At 53.6% G+C, this 17,035-nt stretch overlaps 1 protein-coding gene across 9 annotated transcripts; it reads left to right on the top strand.

Moving 5' to 3' along the window:
- Positions 1 to 1,453: 1,453 nt before the first annotated feature.
- EPS8L3 (EPS8 signaling adaptor L3) lies at positions 1,454 to 17,023 on the top strand. Of its 9 annotated transcripts, none has more exons than XM_054236633.2 (21): positions 1,454 to 1,574; positions 3,118 to 3,271; positions 3,605 to 3,659; positions 3,818 to 3,882; positions 5,513 to 5,671; positions 5,971 to 6,120; positions 6,214 to 6,269; positions 6,656 to 6,798; positions 6,890 to 7,005; positions 7,262 to 7,376; positions 7,459 to 7,520; positions 7,773 to 7,847; positions 8,164 to 8,312; positions 9,544 to 9,642; positions 12,754 to 12,835; positions 13,228 to 13,262; positions 13,731 to 13,929; positions 14,142 to 14,270; positions 14,560 to 14,633; positions 15,095 to 15,227; positions 15,485 to 17,023. In XM_054236633.2, the coding sequence occupies exons 3-21, from the start codon at positions 3,629 to 3,631 to the stop codon at positions 15,533 to 15,535; spliced, it is 1,923 nt and encodes a 640-aa protein (XP_054092608.2). In that variant the 5' UTR covers positions 1,454 to 1,574; positions 3,118 to 3,271; positions 3,605 to 3,628; the 3' UTR covers positions 15,536 to 17,023. The 9 variants fall into 9 exon arrangements, with proteins under 9 accessions (XP_054092608.2, XP_054092607.2, XP_002751249.4 ...); XM_054236632.2 differs by having other exon boundaries at positions 3,107 to 3,271; XM_002751203.6 differs by lacking the exon at positions 9,544 to 9,642 and having other exon boundaries at positions 3,107 to 3,271; positions 6,659 to 6,798.
- The last annotated feature ends 12 nt before the right edge of the window (positions 17,024 to 17,035 follow it).

The following is a 17,035-nucleotide window of genomic DNA, read 5'->3' as shown; positions in this document are numbered from 1 at the left end:
CTGCAGTGGGCAGAGTACTACCAATGCCCCTCCCTGGTCCTCTGCCCCTGCTCACCCTGCCCCAGGGCCCTCATGGAGTCCCTGCTGTGTTCACACTGACTTGGGGAGGGGCCTATGGGAAGGATGGGCCTGGCCTGAGCTGGGCAGAAATGAAGTGTTGCCTGGGCCCCAAGCCAGGGCTGGGGTAAAAATATGAGTATGGCCTTTATGGAGCTGTGGGAGGCAACCAGGGGACAGGCTGTGCTATCCTAAAAGAAGGTGAAGGGCCACAAGATGGAGACCAGGGAACAGAACCCCAGGACTGCTTCCCATGGGGCCGCGGCTGGGTGTTGGCCTCACAGGCACCTGATCCCCGGGCCCCAGCAGCTGGCTGCCCACTGGACTCTGCCAGGAACCCACACAGCTCAGGCGGGGACTCTCCCTGGGATCTGACCCGTGGACTCCAGGTCATCCAGGGCAGTGTGGGTTGGGTGGTGGTGGGAGAGGAGGCTGAGATCTCCTGGTATAGTTCCAGGGAAGCTAAACACGGGACCGCTCCAGCCCTCAGACTCCACAGGACACTCCATCACAGGGCCCTGCACCAGGGCCCTGCACTCTGCCCACGAAGGTCTGAGGCTCACTGGGCCTCCCCCACCCCCACCTCCCCTCCTGCACTGTTCCCTGGTTTCTATTCACACTTGGCCTCGCTGGTCAGACTGGTGAGTTCCCAGAGGGCAGGTAGCCTGTCAAGAAAGTTTTTTCAATACCATGAAGTATGGGAAGTGGGTAGGTTCATGACTAGAGATAGATCCCGGCCTCAGTTTCCCATCTTTGCTGAAGCTGGCCAGGCATCTACCAGGGGTCTGAGCATAAGATGGGGTACAGAAGGAAAGAGAATGCAAGAGCAAGAATGGGCGGGTAAAGGGGGTCCCACTGGGTGGGAAGGGACAGGATGCAGGACCCTGCTGGAGGAAATCTCAGCCCTCCATTTAATGCCCCGTGTGGTTCTGCGCCCCAGTCCCCATCTTCTCTGACAAGATCCATGTCCTGCTCACAGGCAGCACCCAGGCACACAGAATCACACACCTATGGGTACCACACACGCACACACATGGCACACATGCCGGCCCACAGCTTCCCACAAGCCTGGAGTCCACCTCCGGCCAACCTGTGCCCTGACCACAGAGCCCAACCTCTCCGAGCCATGCGTGTTCTCTCCTTATGGTCCAGCCCCATGCCTAATGCTGACCTGATTCCCCAAAGTAGGCACCCGAAAGGCAGAGGGAAGAGGGGGCCACACACCAAGGCTAGCAGAGGGGGAAACAGGGAAGCAGGGGTCTCTAGCTAAGCTGGGGACAACTGTCAGCAAACACTGTAGCGGGTCCAGGTTGACGTTGAGCAGTTAGTGGCCAGGAGACCTCCCCACCCGCCAGAGTCCAAAGAGCACAGGCGTGGCTGCCTCTGAAGCCTCATCAGAGGCAGGCTCTGCCTGCGGCCACTAGCAGAGAAGCCGCTGTTCTGCCACCAGCCCTGGACCACCTGCTCCAAGACCAGCCCCTCCGGAGGACTAGCCGCCCGGCTTCACTGGCACACAGGTAAGAGCCTGGCTCCCAGGCAAGATCAGGGCCCAGCTCAGTCACAGGGGATCCCAGGGCAGGTGGGGACAACTCAGTGGCTTCCCAAGCCAGGTCTCCCACCTGTTCCCAGCTGCTACCCAGGGGATGAAGCCCAAAGAGGGGCTTGGGACTCAGCAGCTGGCTGGAGAGCTGGAAAGCAAAGCAAGGTCCAGCCTTTGGAAGGACTTCTGAGGTGCTTGCCCCAGAGTCTTTGAGCTGATGGCCTTCCCTGTTCCAAACTCCTACATCTAGGGCTTAAAGGGGAAAACTGGGCTGTCACAGCTCCCCCAGCCCTAAGGAGCAAGTCAGTCCAAACCAGTCCCCTCTTCCCTTCCTGGGTAGGGATCTTTTGCAGCAACTGTTTTCCCACCTTGAACTACCCACAGGTGGGGCCCACCCTGGTACTGGGGAAGTGGGGCATGGGGAGTGGGGAGTGGGGAATGGGGCTGACCAGGGGAAGACCTCACTTCCTCTTCCACATGGAGAGCATGGAAAAGCAGGAAGTGTCACAATGGGGGTTAGGGAGGCTGGGGGAGGGGAGCAAGCTTCTAGACCCCCCTTACCCCTGAAGAGAAAAAGGGTTCTCCCAAACAAGGAAACCAGAGATCCGGCCGTCGCTTCATGTTCCCTTAATGGTGCACTGGCAGTTTGTTTCTGTCCACACTGAGTCATCTTATCAGCTCCTCTGTCATTTTCATAACAGTCCTAATAAACAAGGGTGTGAGCTGCTCTCTTGCACGTACCCAGGGGATCCCAGTATTTCTGCACAACTCAGGTGCACCATGTAGACATGTGGATACCCACAAACCTCATTCAGATAGCACATACCCTTGACCCGCTCAGACCAACCCCATCCCCACCCAGCGCACACACACACACCATATTTAATTCCACTCCATTTCAACATGTGTGTTCTCTAGACTCCCTCTGTGACAGCACACAGCCCAGGGGCAGAGGCATGTTTGTAAACCATTAAAACATAAAGTTGGCAGTCGGATAGGTCTGGGTTCGCTCTCCATTAAACACTCATTTGTGACCTCAGGCCTGTTACCTTCCTTGAGCCTCAGAGTCCTCTCGGGTAAATGGGGACAGTACCAGTACCTGCCTTTTGAGGTTGCTTTGAGGATTAGAGTGACTTAAGGTACAGCCCTTAGAACAGTGATGGCACCAAGTAAATACAAGTGAACTCAGCGGGAAGGAACTGCTAAGATGTGGGTAAGGGGCTCCGCATCAGGCTCTCAGCCCCGTGGTGGCTGTTGTGACTTGTTGCTGGAGAGAAATGTACAAGGTCCAGCGCAGCATTAGGCGGGTACCCTGGGCGGGGTGGGGTTGGATGGTCCCGGAGGGCTTCACCAAGAGGAATTTAAAGGGTTGGGGTGGGGAGGGGACCTGGGCAGAGGATACAGAGGACAAAAAGCAAAGAGCCGGGAAGCCTGGGGAGACACTCGGGGAGGCCAGCTCCCTGGAGAGTCCTGCAGTGCCATCATGAGTATGCACACGCATGCATGCAGTCTTCCCACAGGGTCTGCAGCTGAAGAGCCAGCATCAGCGTCCTCCCAGTTTGCAGAATTGAAACAGGACTGAACAAGAGGGCCTCCTCTGGCGGGGTCAGCTGCCGAACCCTCTGCTCTTCCAGTGTCTTTCATACCCAGGCCCAGGATAGAATCTGATCACAGGTCCGTGTCCATCCAGGTGTCCTGGACTCCTTGGCATGAGCTTTATTAGCCAAACAATGGGAGGCCTGGAGACTGCCCTGGGGCCCAACCATGCTGTGGCCTCCCTTGCCCTCCCTTCCCTCCCCCTGGGGCCTCCAGGCCCAGCCAAGATGGAGGGCTCCTCGGTGGAGGACGCTGGCTGCAGATGGCTCTGGAAAGGGCCCCTGGAGCCAGGGGCTTTGGGTCTGGTCCTAGAGGCCCCAGGTCAGAGCGATAGCAACTGTCCTGCCCTGCTGTGCCTGGTGCCCCTTTCCCCAGCTCTCATGGCTGCCTCTGGTTCACTTTGGGTTCTAGGGAGCCGTCTTCAGCAGCATCAGCATGTCGAGGCCCAGCAGCAGAACCATTTACTGTAAGCTCCTGGCAGGCCCCTCTCCCCTGCCCTCCCACTGAGCCCCCTGAACGTCCTGTCCTCCACTCCCTCCTCCTCACACCAACTACCTCCAGCAGTGGCCTGAGTCTCACCTCACTCTCTGCTCACCTCCCGCCCCTTGCTCTGTGACCCTGTAGTGCACCGGAAGGAGTACTCCCAGAACCTCACTTCAGAGCCCACCCTCCTGCAGCACAGGGTGGAGGTGAGTACCTCTGCAGCCCTGGGTCATGTCCAACCCAACGCAAGTTTTCCCATGTGCCCACTGCCCTGCCAGAACATGGACACCTCACACAAGTCCCTGCCCTGGAAGCCAACAGCCTGACCCAGCCAGGTCCCGCAGACTCAGAGTCAGCAAGCCTGATAGAGCATCTGCTCCGTGTCGGGGAGGAGGAGGAGCAGTCCGAGTGAGCAGAGAGAGCCTGGCTGGAGGTCAGGCGGGTGGGTCCCCAGACAGGAAGTAGTAACAGTGGGAGGGGCTAGGAGGCACCTGCAACCACCCACCCACCTCCACCCACCTGTCTCCCATCCCCTGCTGCACCAGTCCCCTGGGCGATGCTCCTTGCCCAGGACCTTGCATGGCTGGAGGCAAGAGTGTGTGGGATCTTTGGCCCTGTGGGGGATTGAAAGGGCCATGACTGGAGAGGAGAGGCGCCTGGGCCTGAGCCTCCAGGGTGAGGGTGAGCAGCTCCAAGGCTGCGCCAAGGCAAGAATGGAGTCTCTGGGCCTGCCAGAAAGGATGACACTGGCACTGCAAGATTTAGGTAACTGAAGGACTGTTGACACCAAGGAGAAGGCGAAGTGCAGGCTGCGAGGGTGGGGGAGAGCAGGCACAGGGTCAGGCTGGAGCTCTGGGGTAGAAGCCATCCTGTCCTGGGCACCACTTGTTAGGGATCCAGTGGAGAACAAGCATGGATGAAGCTGGGGTGATGGTCTGCAGGTCCCACAGGGCAGCGGAGGCAGGGCTCCCCCAGCCAGCCGAGGAGGGGCCAGGAGGACTCAGCTTCTCTGGAGGGTAGAGGCTAGTAACAGGCTTCTTTTGGGCCCAGCAGGCAGAGTAAGAGGAGATATGCTTAGGAGGATGGGGTTTGCTCATGCTGCCAGGGTTCCTGAACATGCTGGCAGTGCCCAAACAGGGAGAGAAGCTGGGCCCCAGGCGGGGGTGGGGTGGGATCAAGGGGCAGGAGGCAGGCTGCATCTCCTTCCAACAAGAAACCTGGGTGGAAAGGGACTTGTGAAGGTAGTGTTTGGCTGGGAGAAGGGAGGGATCTCCCTAAGGAGAGCGAATAACCGCAAAACACTCATGAATGGTCAGCCTGGCAGTAGGCAAGGCCTTGAGTGGAGCTGAGGTCACGATGGTACCTCCAGGCATGAACCAGGGAGACAGAGACAGGAATGCTGGGCGAGTTAGGAAGAAGACTGGGCTGGGACTGAGTTCCCAAAGGGAGCGAACGCAGCCAGGAACAGAATCTGAGAGTCCTGTAACCCACCCAGAGAAGTTATTTGTTGGGTGGCTAGAGCCCACATCCACCACATCCACCAGCTGCCTCACTCGGCCTAGACTAGTAAAGGCCATGCCTGTCCTTCCTCCAGAGTCCTCAAGCCCCTCCTGCAGCCCCTCAGACCCAGACTTGGAGCCCCCATCCCTGGCCCCAGTGCTTCAACACTGGCCCTCACACTGGCCCTGGAAAGTTGCTTTATCTGAAGCCTGGAACCTCCCACCTCAAGGGGGCCAAGGACGTCTCCTTCCTCTTCTGCCTTTCCTGTACCCAGCATGCCTGTGGTCCCCCTCTCTGAGCCTTCCCCCAGTCCTGGGACTCCCCTTCTCCCTGCAGCACTTGATGACATGTAAGCTGGGGAATCAGAGAGTCCAGGATCCCAAGGATGCCTTGCAGAAGCTGCTGGAGATGGATGCACAGGGCCGGGTGTGGAGCCAAGACTTGACCCTGCAGGTCAGGGACGGCTGGCTGCAGCTGCTGGACATTGAGACCAAGGTCAGCCCTCCCACCATACCCAGCTAGAGCCGGCCTGGGCCGTGGGGAAGCAAGCACCAGTTCCTGAACTCCACCACTCCACCCTCCAGGCCCCAAAGGGCAGCCACCCTCCCCACATACAACACACACCCAGGCCTAGGAAGAGACGGGGGACAGAGGCTGGGGACAGAGGCACAAGAGTCAGGTAGATGACACCACAGCCCCAGGCCACCAAAGGGCTAAGATAAGCTGGTCAGGAGCTTTTTGAAGCCATACCTGGCTCTTGGTGGCCTCACAGTTGACCTCTCCACCTGGCCCAGGAGGAGCTGGACTCTTACCGCCTGGACAGCATCCAGGCCATGAATGTGGCACTCAACACATGTTCCTACAACTCCATCCTGTCCATCACCGTGCAGGAGTCGGGCCTGCCAGGCAGAAGCACTCTGCTCTTCCAGTGCCAAGAAGTAGGGGTGAGTGGTCAGGGGTGGGGTTCAATGACTGTCACCCCCCACAGCCTCCCCTTTCCCCCCACACACTTAGCCTGCCTGACTGCTGCTTCCCAGGCAGAGCGACTGAGGACCGGCCTGCAGAAGGCTCTGGAGGAAGAGCTGGAGAAAAGGTAGGCAGCCTCTGCCCAGCCCACCTGTGGAGCCTCCCAGCTTAGCCTCAAGGGCCAGACCCTGATCCCATATGTTGGGGAACCCAGGAGCTTGTAGCCCAACCAACCTGGGCCTGGACTGAGGAGGAGCCGGGACAGAGGTGGGCACAAGGAAGGGGCTGAGCCCAGGGGGCACTAGAGACTGTCCAGAGACTGCGATGAGAACTGAGAGGGACCAGAGGGTAGGCAGATGAGGTAGGGTGGAGTCAGGGGTGGGTCCAGAAGGAGGCCAGGGAGTGGAGGTCCTGGAGAGAGGTGGTGGTGCCCCTGAGTCCCGGAGCAGAAGTGTGGGCAGGGCCTCTCTACCAAGAACCTTGTCAAAGATGTGGGCTCTACCATGTCCTCAGCAGACCCCAACTTGGAGGACTTCGCCCAGACCAGGACAGACGGAGGGGGCCTCCTGCGGAAAAGCCACTCCCTATGGAGCAGGCACTCTATCTGGAGCGGGGGCCCCTTCCAGAACAGCCCCACCAGAGGACCCCAGAGCATAGTAAGTTTGGGACATGGGGGCATGTGGAAGAGAGGTTCTGTTTAAAAGTCAAAGATCCAAGACCCAGTTTCATGGTCTCCTCACTTTGCAGGCCTCCCGCCATCCCCAAGGCCCCTGCCACACCACCCCAGTGCCCAAGAACCAAGTCCCTTCACTCTGTCTCCTCCAAGGCGGTCCCCTTCCCCCGAGGACCCAGAGAGGGACGAGGTAACTGCGGACGGTCTTGGGCTTGCTGAGGCTTTCTGGGCCTGGGAGAAGGAAGGAGACCAACCCTCCCTCTCTTCCTAGGAGGCCAGGGTCCCAGGATGGCCAGGGCCTGGGCAAGGAGGCCAGAGAGGCTTGTTTGTACTCCAGGCTGGGCCTGAGGCTGGGGCTTGTGGTGGGAGGGGTGTGGGAGGCAGTGTTGGGATTTCTAGAGTGGGTCCAACTGCCCATTCAAAGCCATGGGTTGTTTGGGGCCCAGGAAGTACTGAACCATGTCCTAAGGGACATTGAACTATTCATTGGAAAGCTGGAAGAGGCCCAGGCAAAGACCAGCAGGAAGAAGAAATTTGGGGGAAAAAACAAGAATCAGAGAGGTGAGTTTGGAGGGCCAGGGGAAGAGGAGCAGGGGGTGTTTCAGGATGATCTGAGGCCGACCGCCCTGGCCCCTTCTCCCAGGGCTCACACGGGCACAGTACACTGACTGCTTCCAGAAGATTAAGTACAGCTTCAACCTCCTGGTATGTGGCTCCCCACGAGTTCACTAGGCCTCCCCTTTTCCTCGTCCTCGCCAGTAACCCTCTGCTGTTTGGACTCAACCATTCCAAGCTTTTTTCTTCTCCATCTACTCCCCCTAGAACTCCCCCTCCCCTCTTGGGACTTTTGGGGAGACCCAGCCTCCCAGCCAAAGCATAAAACAATTATGGTGCCCTGGGGTCCTGGTGAAGGTGGGGTGGGGTCAGGCGTGGTAACAGGCTTCCCTGTGTCCCCAGGGAAGGTTGGCTGCCTGGCTGCAGGAGACAAGTGCCCCCGAGCTCGTGCACATCCTCTTCAAATCTCTGAACTTTGTGAGTCAGGGGAGGGCAGGGTGGTGAAGAGGGACAGGCTGAAGTCAAGAAGGAGCAGAGGGAGGAAAGGAGGCTGGTGGAGGGGGACAAGGAGTAGGGGCTAGGGTGGAACCAGATGAGCTGGGGCCAGAGCCAAGGATACCAATGCTCTGAGGGAGACAGGAAGGAGAAGCAGGCCCGAGGCAGGTGGGGCCACTTGCAGGAGGTAACATCGTAGCATTGCAAAAGTGGGAAGCCAGGGACTCGGGGCCCTTTCCCACCCTCACTGGGCCCTGTGGGAGCCTAGGCTTCCTGACACCTTCCATCTTTCCCCTAGATCCTGGCCAGGTGCCCTGAGTCTGGCCTAGCAGCCCAAGTGATCTCACCCCTCCTCACCTCTAAAGCCATCGACCTGCTGCAGTCCTGTCTAAGCCCACCTGAGAGTAACCTCTGGATGGGGTTGGGCCTGGCATGGACAACTAGTGGGTGAGTGAAGATAAGGCCTGAACTGAATCGGGAGTGAGGTGAATGGAAGCATCAGGCAGGGCATGAGAGGTGGCTCTGTATTGAGGGTCTATATTGTCACAAACCAGAAATATCTCAGAGCAACTCAGGGGACTCTACATAGAGTTCCCAACTTTTTATTTGGCTAAGTACAAATGGCTTATTAAAACAAGAAAAGCACACACTTGCCATCACCCACACTGAAACATGTTATCTCAGAAAAAAGAACAGTTTTTCCCAAGAAAAGGGAGATCGTAACCTTCTAATAAAATATTCTCTCATTTTTGTCAAGGACAAAGTGAAAACTTTGTCTCAATCCAGACCAAAATTTAAGAATTACTGACGTAAGAGATGTTGCAAATGTAATGTCAGTAAGACTTGGCAACCAACGAGCCAGGAGTTCAGAGAGAAAGAGACTCCCTGCAGGGGTAACTGTAAGACAGGCAGCTGCACAAAAAAGGCAAACAGGGCCGGCACAGTGGCTCATGCCTGTAATCCCAGCACTCTGGAAGTCCGAGGTGGGCAGATCACCTGAGGTCAGGAGTTCCCGACCATCCTGACCAACATGGAGAAACCCCATCTCTACCAAAAAGACAAAATTAGCTGAGTGTAGTGGTGCATGCCTGTAATCCCAGCTACTTGGGAGGCTGAGGCAAGCGAACTGCTTGAACCTGGGAGGCGGAGGTTGTAATGAGCCGAGATCACGCCACTGCACTCCAGCCTAGGTGACAGGAACCAAACTCTGTCTCAAAAATCAAAACAATACAAAACGTCAAACAGACGAGAGCCAGGGGAGTGGGAGGGACCAGCTTGGGCACACTGAGCTGAGGCATCCTTGGAACATTCTGCAGAGGCCTGGTGGCCGGGCAGCTGAGAGGGGGTGCACAGCAGTGATGGCTGGAGGCACAGCTACTGGGGAGCACTCCAGAGGGAGCCCCTGAATATACCTTGACAAGCACAGTTTGCTCTATTCCATGAGAGAAGAGGCAAGTGTCATGGCAACTTCTACATGGCAAATGCAAAAAGGGTTAAGAAGGCAGAGAATAATTCCAGAGAGTTAAGGAGAACCCGAAGAGCAGAGGGATAAAAACCAAGCGAGAAGGAGGCTTTGGAAAAACAGAAAAGCCAACAAGGAAAGGAGTTTTTCCTTGGAGTTATTTGCTTAGTAACGACTTTTGTTTTGTCTGAGACAAGGTCTCACTCTGTCACTCAGGCTGGTGCAGTGCTGTGATGATCTCGGCTCACTGCAACTTCCACCTTCTGGCTCCAAGCGATCCTCCTACCTCAGCTTCTCAAAGAGCTGGTACCACAGGTGTGCACCAACATGTCTAGCTGTTTTTTCTATTTTCTGTAGAGACAGGGTTTCACCGTGTTACCCAGATTGGTCTTGAACTGCTGAGCTCAAGGGATCGCCCCCCTCAGCTTCCCAAAGTGCTGAGATTACAGGCGTGAGCCACTGCACCCGGCATGATCAGTTCTTTTCAATTCAGCCCCATTTGCAATATTTTTTGTCCAGCTTGTCTTAAGACATGAATTATAGTTCAAAACTGTCTATTTTTTATTATGGTAGAATATACATAGCATGAAATTTACATTTTTATCATTTTAACCATTTTAAGTGTATTAAGTTCAGTGGCATTACATTTATCAACAATGTGTGCAACCAACACCATTGCCTACAGTATTTTGAGAACTTTTTCATCATCCCAAACAGAAATTCTGTACCTATTAAACAATAATTCCTCATTAGCCACTCCTCAACCCTGGGAAACCTCTGTTCTACTTTCTGTATACGTTCTGTCTCCCTGAGAAATACGTTGCCTCTTCTAGGAACCTCATATAAGTGAAATCATACAATATTTGTCCCTTTTTGTCCCGTCCTATGTGGCTTGTTTCACTTAATGTCTTCACAATTCATCCATATTGTAGTATCTATCAGAATGCCCTTCCTTTTTGTAGCTGGATAATATCCCATTGTTATGGATATGACACATTTTGTTTATCCATTCATCTGCTGATGGACACAGGGGTTGTTTCCACCCATAACAATCTATTTTTTTTTTTTTTTTTGAGACAGTCTTACTGTGTTGCCACGGCTGAAGTACAATGGCATGATCTCAGCTCACTGCAACCTCCGCCCCTCGGGTTCAAGCGATTCTCTTGCCTCAGCCTCCCAAGTAGCTGGGATGACAGGCACCCACCACCACACCCAGCTAATTTTTTTTTTTTTGTATCTCTAGTAGAGACGGGGTTTCACTGTGTTGGCCAGGCTGGTCTCAAATGCCTGACCTCGTGATCCACCCTACTCGGCCTCCCAAAGTGCTGGGATTACAGGTGTGAGCCACTGTGCCCGGCCAACCATTTATTTTAATGCACTCTCAGTGCAGTCACTAAATGAAATCACTTATCAATTCTGGACCTCCAGTCACATACCAGTGTTCAGCTATCCAGAACACTGGGACTAAGAGTACCTGCATAAGCCAGTCTCACAGTTCTTAGGGCTGTGCTGGGCTCCCACCGTCTGTGGGAATAGCTCTGGCATCTGTTTAGCACTAGCAGGAGAGGAAAACACAGTTTCTGCAATGGACTCAAACAAGAAGGCCTCAGATTCTTTCATTCAGCCACTTTAACACTGAAGAAGCATGTTGAATACACCACTTTGTGTTTCAAAACCCAGCCTCACTTCAACGATTGAGTCCTTAGTAAAACAGATGAGCACATATAATTTTTTAAATACCCACAAAGATGCAAACAACTTCAGTATTCATAAAATGATGTACATTTGATAAATACTTTTAAATGTAATATTAAGTCAGCTGTGCCCTTAGATGTTTTCTAATTTCTTAACATAACCAGAAATAAATGAAAGACAGAAACATAGGAAATAGAATACCTAAGGACACGTAAAAACCCTCAAAAGAGTTGAATTTCAGGCAAATGATATTTAGATGACTTGATTTTAGGCAAACTGACCCAAAGCTATAAGTAACACTAAATGTTGTGGTCATCCAGAAGGACGGAGACCATACAAGGCCCTTGAATTTGCAATCAGCATTTTAAATAGACTAGTTCAAATAAAGTAATGGCAGAGATGGAAAGCAGGTTGCAGCAATAATGAAAGAAACAGAGACAAGAATATATAGGCAGAGGATAAAGGCACATTCTCAAGAAATTTGGTAAGAAGAAAGCAATAGGATGACAGCCTATAAGAGTAGTATTAGGGTCAAGACCCAAGCATGTTTCTAAGGCACAGAAGGAACCAATTAAGAAGATTCAGGGGGCCGGGCGCGGTGGCTCAAGCCTGTAATCCCAGCACTTTGGGAGGCCGAGGCGGGTGGATCACGAGGTCAAGAGATTGAGACCATTCTGGTCAACATGGTGAAACCCCGACTCTACTAAAAATACAAAAAATTAGCTGGGCATGGTGGCGCGTGCCTGTAATCCCAGCTACTCAGGAGGCTGAGGCAGGAGAATTGCCTGAACCCAGGAGGCGGAGGTTGCGGTGAGCTGAGATCGCGCCATTGCACTCCAGCCTGGGTAACAAGAGCGAAACTCCGTCTCAATAAAAAAAAAAAAAAGAAGATTCAGAAGAGGGAATCGTTCCTTTGTTCCCATTGAATAAACACTTAATAGCTGCCTTCTATGTATCAGCCACTGTTCCAGGGAGCAGCCCCCAAGGAGATCTATACATAGTAAGAAACAAAAAGATAAGAATCATGAGCAATGCAGCGTGATGAGCAATACTCCAGGGATATGCCAAGTTCAGCAAAACATTTGCTCCTGTCCCAGTGAAGAAAGGAGGGCAACTTCTTCAGAGAAATGAATAGGCATTCCCTGGGCAGACAAGTGGAAAATATTCCAAGCAGGCAAGCCTGAAGGCCACAAACAGCATGGTCCTCCTGGGTCCTGTGCAATGGGCAAAGGGGAGGCTGATAGGCAAGGACCAGCCGATCCCAGAGTCAACCAGAGCAGCTCAGTTGCAGTCTACTTCACAAGGTGGAAATCCACAGACTATTTAGCTAGAGAGAAAGGGATCTGCTGCTGGGAAACTGAAAACAGCCTAGAAAAACACTGCACAAGACCCCCAGGGTATTAGCCAGCCCAAAAGCTCTTGTAGTTCTACTACTTCAATTCAAACACCCAATCAGGGCAATGAAGTGTCCATCGTGTTCCTGCGGGGGTGGTGTATCTTTACCTCACGGGCAGAAGTGAGGCTGGCCCGAAGACACCTGCACCATGGGATATGTCCAGGCTTAACTGTTTGCTCCTCTGTGGGTGTCCTGGGGCCTTTCATCTGTGCACATGGACCATGTCACCTATTAACCAGAAGATTCCTGAGGCTAGGCCCTGTCATCCCCTCCCTCTCCACATCCCACTGCCTGGCACAGAGAAGTTGTGAACTCAGCTTTGCTTCCCTCTTCAGGGCCGACTGGACAGGTGATGAGCCCCTGCCCTACCAACCCACATTCTCTGATGGCTGGAAACCTCCAGAGCCCTCCAGCCAAGTAAGGGGAGCTTGGCGCAGTGCCCTACCCACAGCCCTAGTCCCTGGCTAGTTTCTGCCTTCCCCATCCAAACCGTGGTCACACAACTAGTGTGACCTAACACTGGCATGCCAGCAAATTCTATGGGAACCCAGAAGTCAATGCCGGACTGCCAACAGGAGACATTTGGGGGGACTCTCAGGGCTGGGACATAGGCTCAATTTCTGAGGTCCCATCTCCAAGTGGTGGGTGGGTTCATGTGGGTATCTGTATCTGTATACTGGGGGAGGCAGGAGAAGGGACAGGGGGTAGCTGTGTGTGAGCTGCTTATGCGTGCGGTCAGATACCCCACCTCCCTCCCACCATGCTGGCTGCCTCCTGCTCTTACTCACTATCTGTTCTGTCCTTTACAGGCACTCTTAGGATACCAGGACTCTGCTTCCCTTCGGTATGCCCTGGGATTAGTAGGGACTTCATGGTCCTGGGGAGGGACAGACGGGGCCGTTCCTTTGGATCTCTGGCTCTCTACATCTCAAGAGAGCCAAGAGGGTCTCTTTTAGCCAGACAAACATATATAAACACACCCCTCTCCTACCTTAGGTGAAAAACAGTGTTCTACCCTCCCAGGCTCTCATCCCTTCTTCTCATGATACTACCCACGCATGACTTTGATTTCCCAAACTCAAGTATAAAGTGCTTAGGGCAGAGCTCAGATGTAGAAAATTCCACTCCCAGAAATGTCTTCAGAAATAGTGACATTTCAGACCCCTCCTGCCTGCAAAAAGCCACACTCCAAGCCCCACCTAACACTGACCTGCCAGCAGACTCTATAGAAACCCAAGAGTTACCATCAGACTGCAGGCACGAGATACCTGTGGGGGTACCTGCTACCAGCCATCCTGACTCTGTTTCTTAGGAGGGGAAGTCACAGGTTAGGGAGCACCTCACACTTTGCTCAGGAGAAGACACCTAACCATGATCCTCAGCCTGGGGACCCCAACTCCAAGCCCACCAGTCCTGCACCTGTCCAGCCAGCCCTGAAAATGCAAGTCTTGTACGAGTTTGAAGCTAGGAACCCACGGGAACTGACTGTGGTCCAGGGAGAGGAGCTGGAGGTGAGGCTTGGGCCAGAGGCTAGAAAAGGAGGTGGCGGTTGGTGGAAGCTGCAGGCAGCCGGGGAGGGTGGTCCGGGGATGGGGCTGCCAGGGTGGGTGGCCTAGAGAGGGAGAAGGAGGGTGGGAAAGGGCCAGAAGGAAAAAGCCTTGTGTGGGGAGGGAAGGCTGGCTGGACAGAGGCGAAGGGGACTGAGGTGAATGACTCCTGGCAGGTTCTGGACCACAGCAAGCGGTGGTGGCTGGTGAAGAACAAGGCAGGACAGAGCGGCTACATTCCCAGCAACATCCTGGAGCCTCTACAGTCAGGGATCCCTGGGACCCAGGGCCAGTCATCCTCTCGGGTACTACCCAGCCTGGACTATCCAGAGCCCTATGTCCTGCGTTGGAGACGGGAGTGGGAGGATTCAATGACAAGTAGAGGAGATAGTCCGGGTTTGACCTAGACCATACTACTGCACTCTCAGTGTGTGCCAACTTTACCATGGGGCCAGAGCACAGAACAAGACCAGCTCCCTGCCAGAGTAGGAGAAGTGATTTGATGAGAGCCTGAAGAAGGGACCCAGATGTTAGAGCCTGTGGTTGGCTGTGAGATGAAATGAACTCTGACCCCTAGTTCCCCCTGACTCTTAGGTTCCAATGCTTCGACTTAGCTCGAAGCCTGAAGAGGTCACAGCCTGGCTGCAGACAGAGAACTTCTCCAATTTGTGAGTGCCGGGCCCTACAGGATGTGGAGGGAGAAACTATGTAAAGGGCTAACCAAGGAAACCCAGAGACCCAGAACACACCCGTTCCAGCGCTGTCTCTGCTAAGCCAAAGAGGACAGAGCAGAGGCTTGTCCAAGCCTAGATTAGAGATTAAGTGGTGAGTCCTGACGTGGCAAAGGCAGCAAGGATCAGGGAGTGGACTCGGGAAGAACCCCAGCTGCCAGCTCAATCGTCCCTCCCCAGCCAGGAGATTCTGTCCCAGAGTACTTCTTTCAAACCTGGAAGTTCTGAAATTGGCTGGAGCCAAATGCTAACTTTACTCCTTCACTCTCAGACATCCTACTCCATAAATTTTTCTGTAACCCCAACCTCCAAGCCCCAAGAGCCCCTTCTCTACTCAAATGCTCAGGCCTGGGGTCCTTCCAACCCACCACCGATGGCTTTTGCTGTTTGGTTCACAGCACGGTGAGGACCCTTGGGTCCCTGACAGGGAGCCAGCTACTTCGAATGAGACCTGGGGAGCTACAGATGCTATGTCCACAGGAGGCCCCACGAATCCTGTCCCGGCTGGAGGCTGTCAGAAGGTTGCTGGGGGTGAGGACACCCTGGGGTCCTGACTCCCATTGAGAGTGTCTGGTGCTCCTGGGTGAGAGAGAGTACCAGGAGAACAAGCCTGCAGGCACAGCCCTGGGGCAGAACTGAGTGTGTCGGGTGCTGGGCGCAGGATATTTGCCCAGGTGCTTAGCTTCATGCATTCAGGCTTACCTTGAGGCTCCGAGCCTACCGGTGGTGCAAGCTCCACAGATCCCTCACCTGCTGCCAGGCTTATCTGAATCTTTTTCTTTCCTCAGATAAGCCCCGAGTCACTGGACTGGACCCCTCCAAGAACCAGGCCCCGCTGATGCAAGATGGCAGATCTGATACCCATTAGAGCCCCGAGAATTCCTCTTCTGGATCCCAGTTTGCAGCAAACCCCACACCCCAGCTCACACAGCAAAAACAATGGACAGGCCCGGAGGCTGAAGCAAACAGTGCGCATTCTGGCTGTGTTGGAGCCTCCCCAGTAAACACCTATTTATTTTATCTCTTTCCCAAACCTGGAACATCTCTGCCTAGGCTTGTCAGGAATCTGTCCAGTCCCTCTCCTTCTCAGTAAAAGCATCTTCGAGCTTGTTCTCTGCCTCCCTTACAGCTTCTTCTGGGCCTGAGGGGGACCAAAGACAGGGAGGTAGGAAGGGCTGGGACACTGGGCATGAAACAGCAGCAAGCCTATATCCATCACTGAGCCAGATTATTTGAATGTGAGTGGACATTCACACTGCAACCTCGAGCTGGAATCAGAATTTAAGAATTATGGCCCAAGCTCTCCTGACTCTCTTTCTAAACAAACTCCAAAATAAGGCTATGCTCACCATGTTTTTCATGCATACATGTCTCCCAGTATATTCCAAGACACCCAGCACAGCTGCAGGCACACCACTTCACAGTAGCAAAGAGCGCCAGGACTGACAGCTGCAGGCTTTGATCAGTTCCACCAGCTGGCTGGGTGAACTCTAGCAAGTCATTTCACTCTTTGGGTCCCTGTTTCCTCAAGGGTTAAGCAAAGAGTTTGGACTGTCCATAGCTCCTTATATTTTTTAGTAAAAGTGGCTTTCCTTAATCTCAATGGAGTCCCCTCTCTACATACCAGTAGGTATACTTGTCTTGAGTTAGTTAACAGATAAGGCCCAATGTACTTACGGATTCGAGGGTTCTTAAGATGTTCCCTTAAATCTCTCTTAGCTGAATTTGTCCATGACCCTGACATTGTCTGGGCCCCAAACTGCCCTATTTTTAGACTGCCTATGTCATCCCCTCAAGTTTCTGGCCTCAGAAAATCATCTCTCATAGCTGTTAACAGAATAGGAAAGCAACAATTTTCCCTCACAAAAGAGAGAAAAGGTGAGACCCTTTGGATGTCAAGGGCAAAAGTACCCAGAAAAGTTAATTTCTTGGTATGCGGGGGGAGAGATATTAACCCATCGCTAAAGGAGCCCTAGAAGCAGGGAAACCCTCCAGGACCAAAAAAAAGTGTTTTCACCTGGTGTTTCCCAGACTTCCCAAGAAGACTGCCATGTGGCGAAGAGCTGTCCAGATGGCCAAATGCAGGGAAACTAGCCCCAACTGTGTTATTAGACAGATCTAGGTTTGAATCCCAGACCATCTCTGGGACCTTAAGGGCACCTCCCCTAACCGCTCCAGGCCGGTTTCTTCTTCTAGAAAACGGGCATAACCCCTGCCTGCTGAAGTTGCTGTGAAGCTTAAACTGGAATGAATTAGTTACCGGATGTAAACACCAGATGTTCCCTAGCATACAAAAGGTACTCAATAAATGCTCATCTTATACCTCAGGTGAATTTGTG

This window comes from Callithrix jacchus, chromosome 7, assembly GCF_049354715.1.
Source record: "Callithrix jacchus isolate 240 chromosome 7, calJac240_pri, whole genome shotgun sequence".
Taxonomy (NCBI): Eukaryota; Metazoa; Chordata; class Mammalia; order Primates; family Cebidae; genus Callithrix; species Callithrix jacchus.
This window is presented reverse-complemented; position numbering and strand designations above follow the sequence as displayed.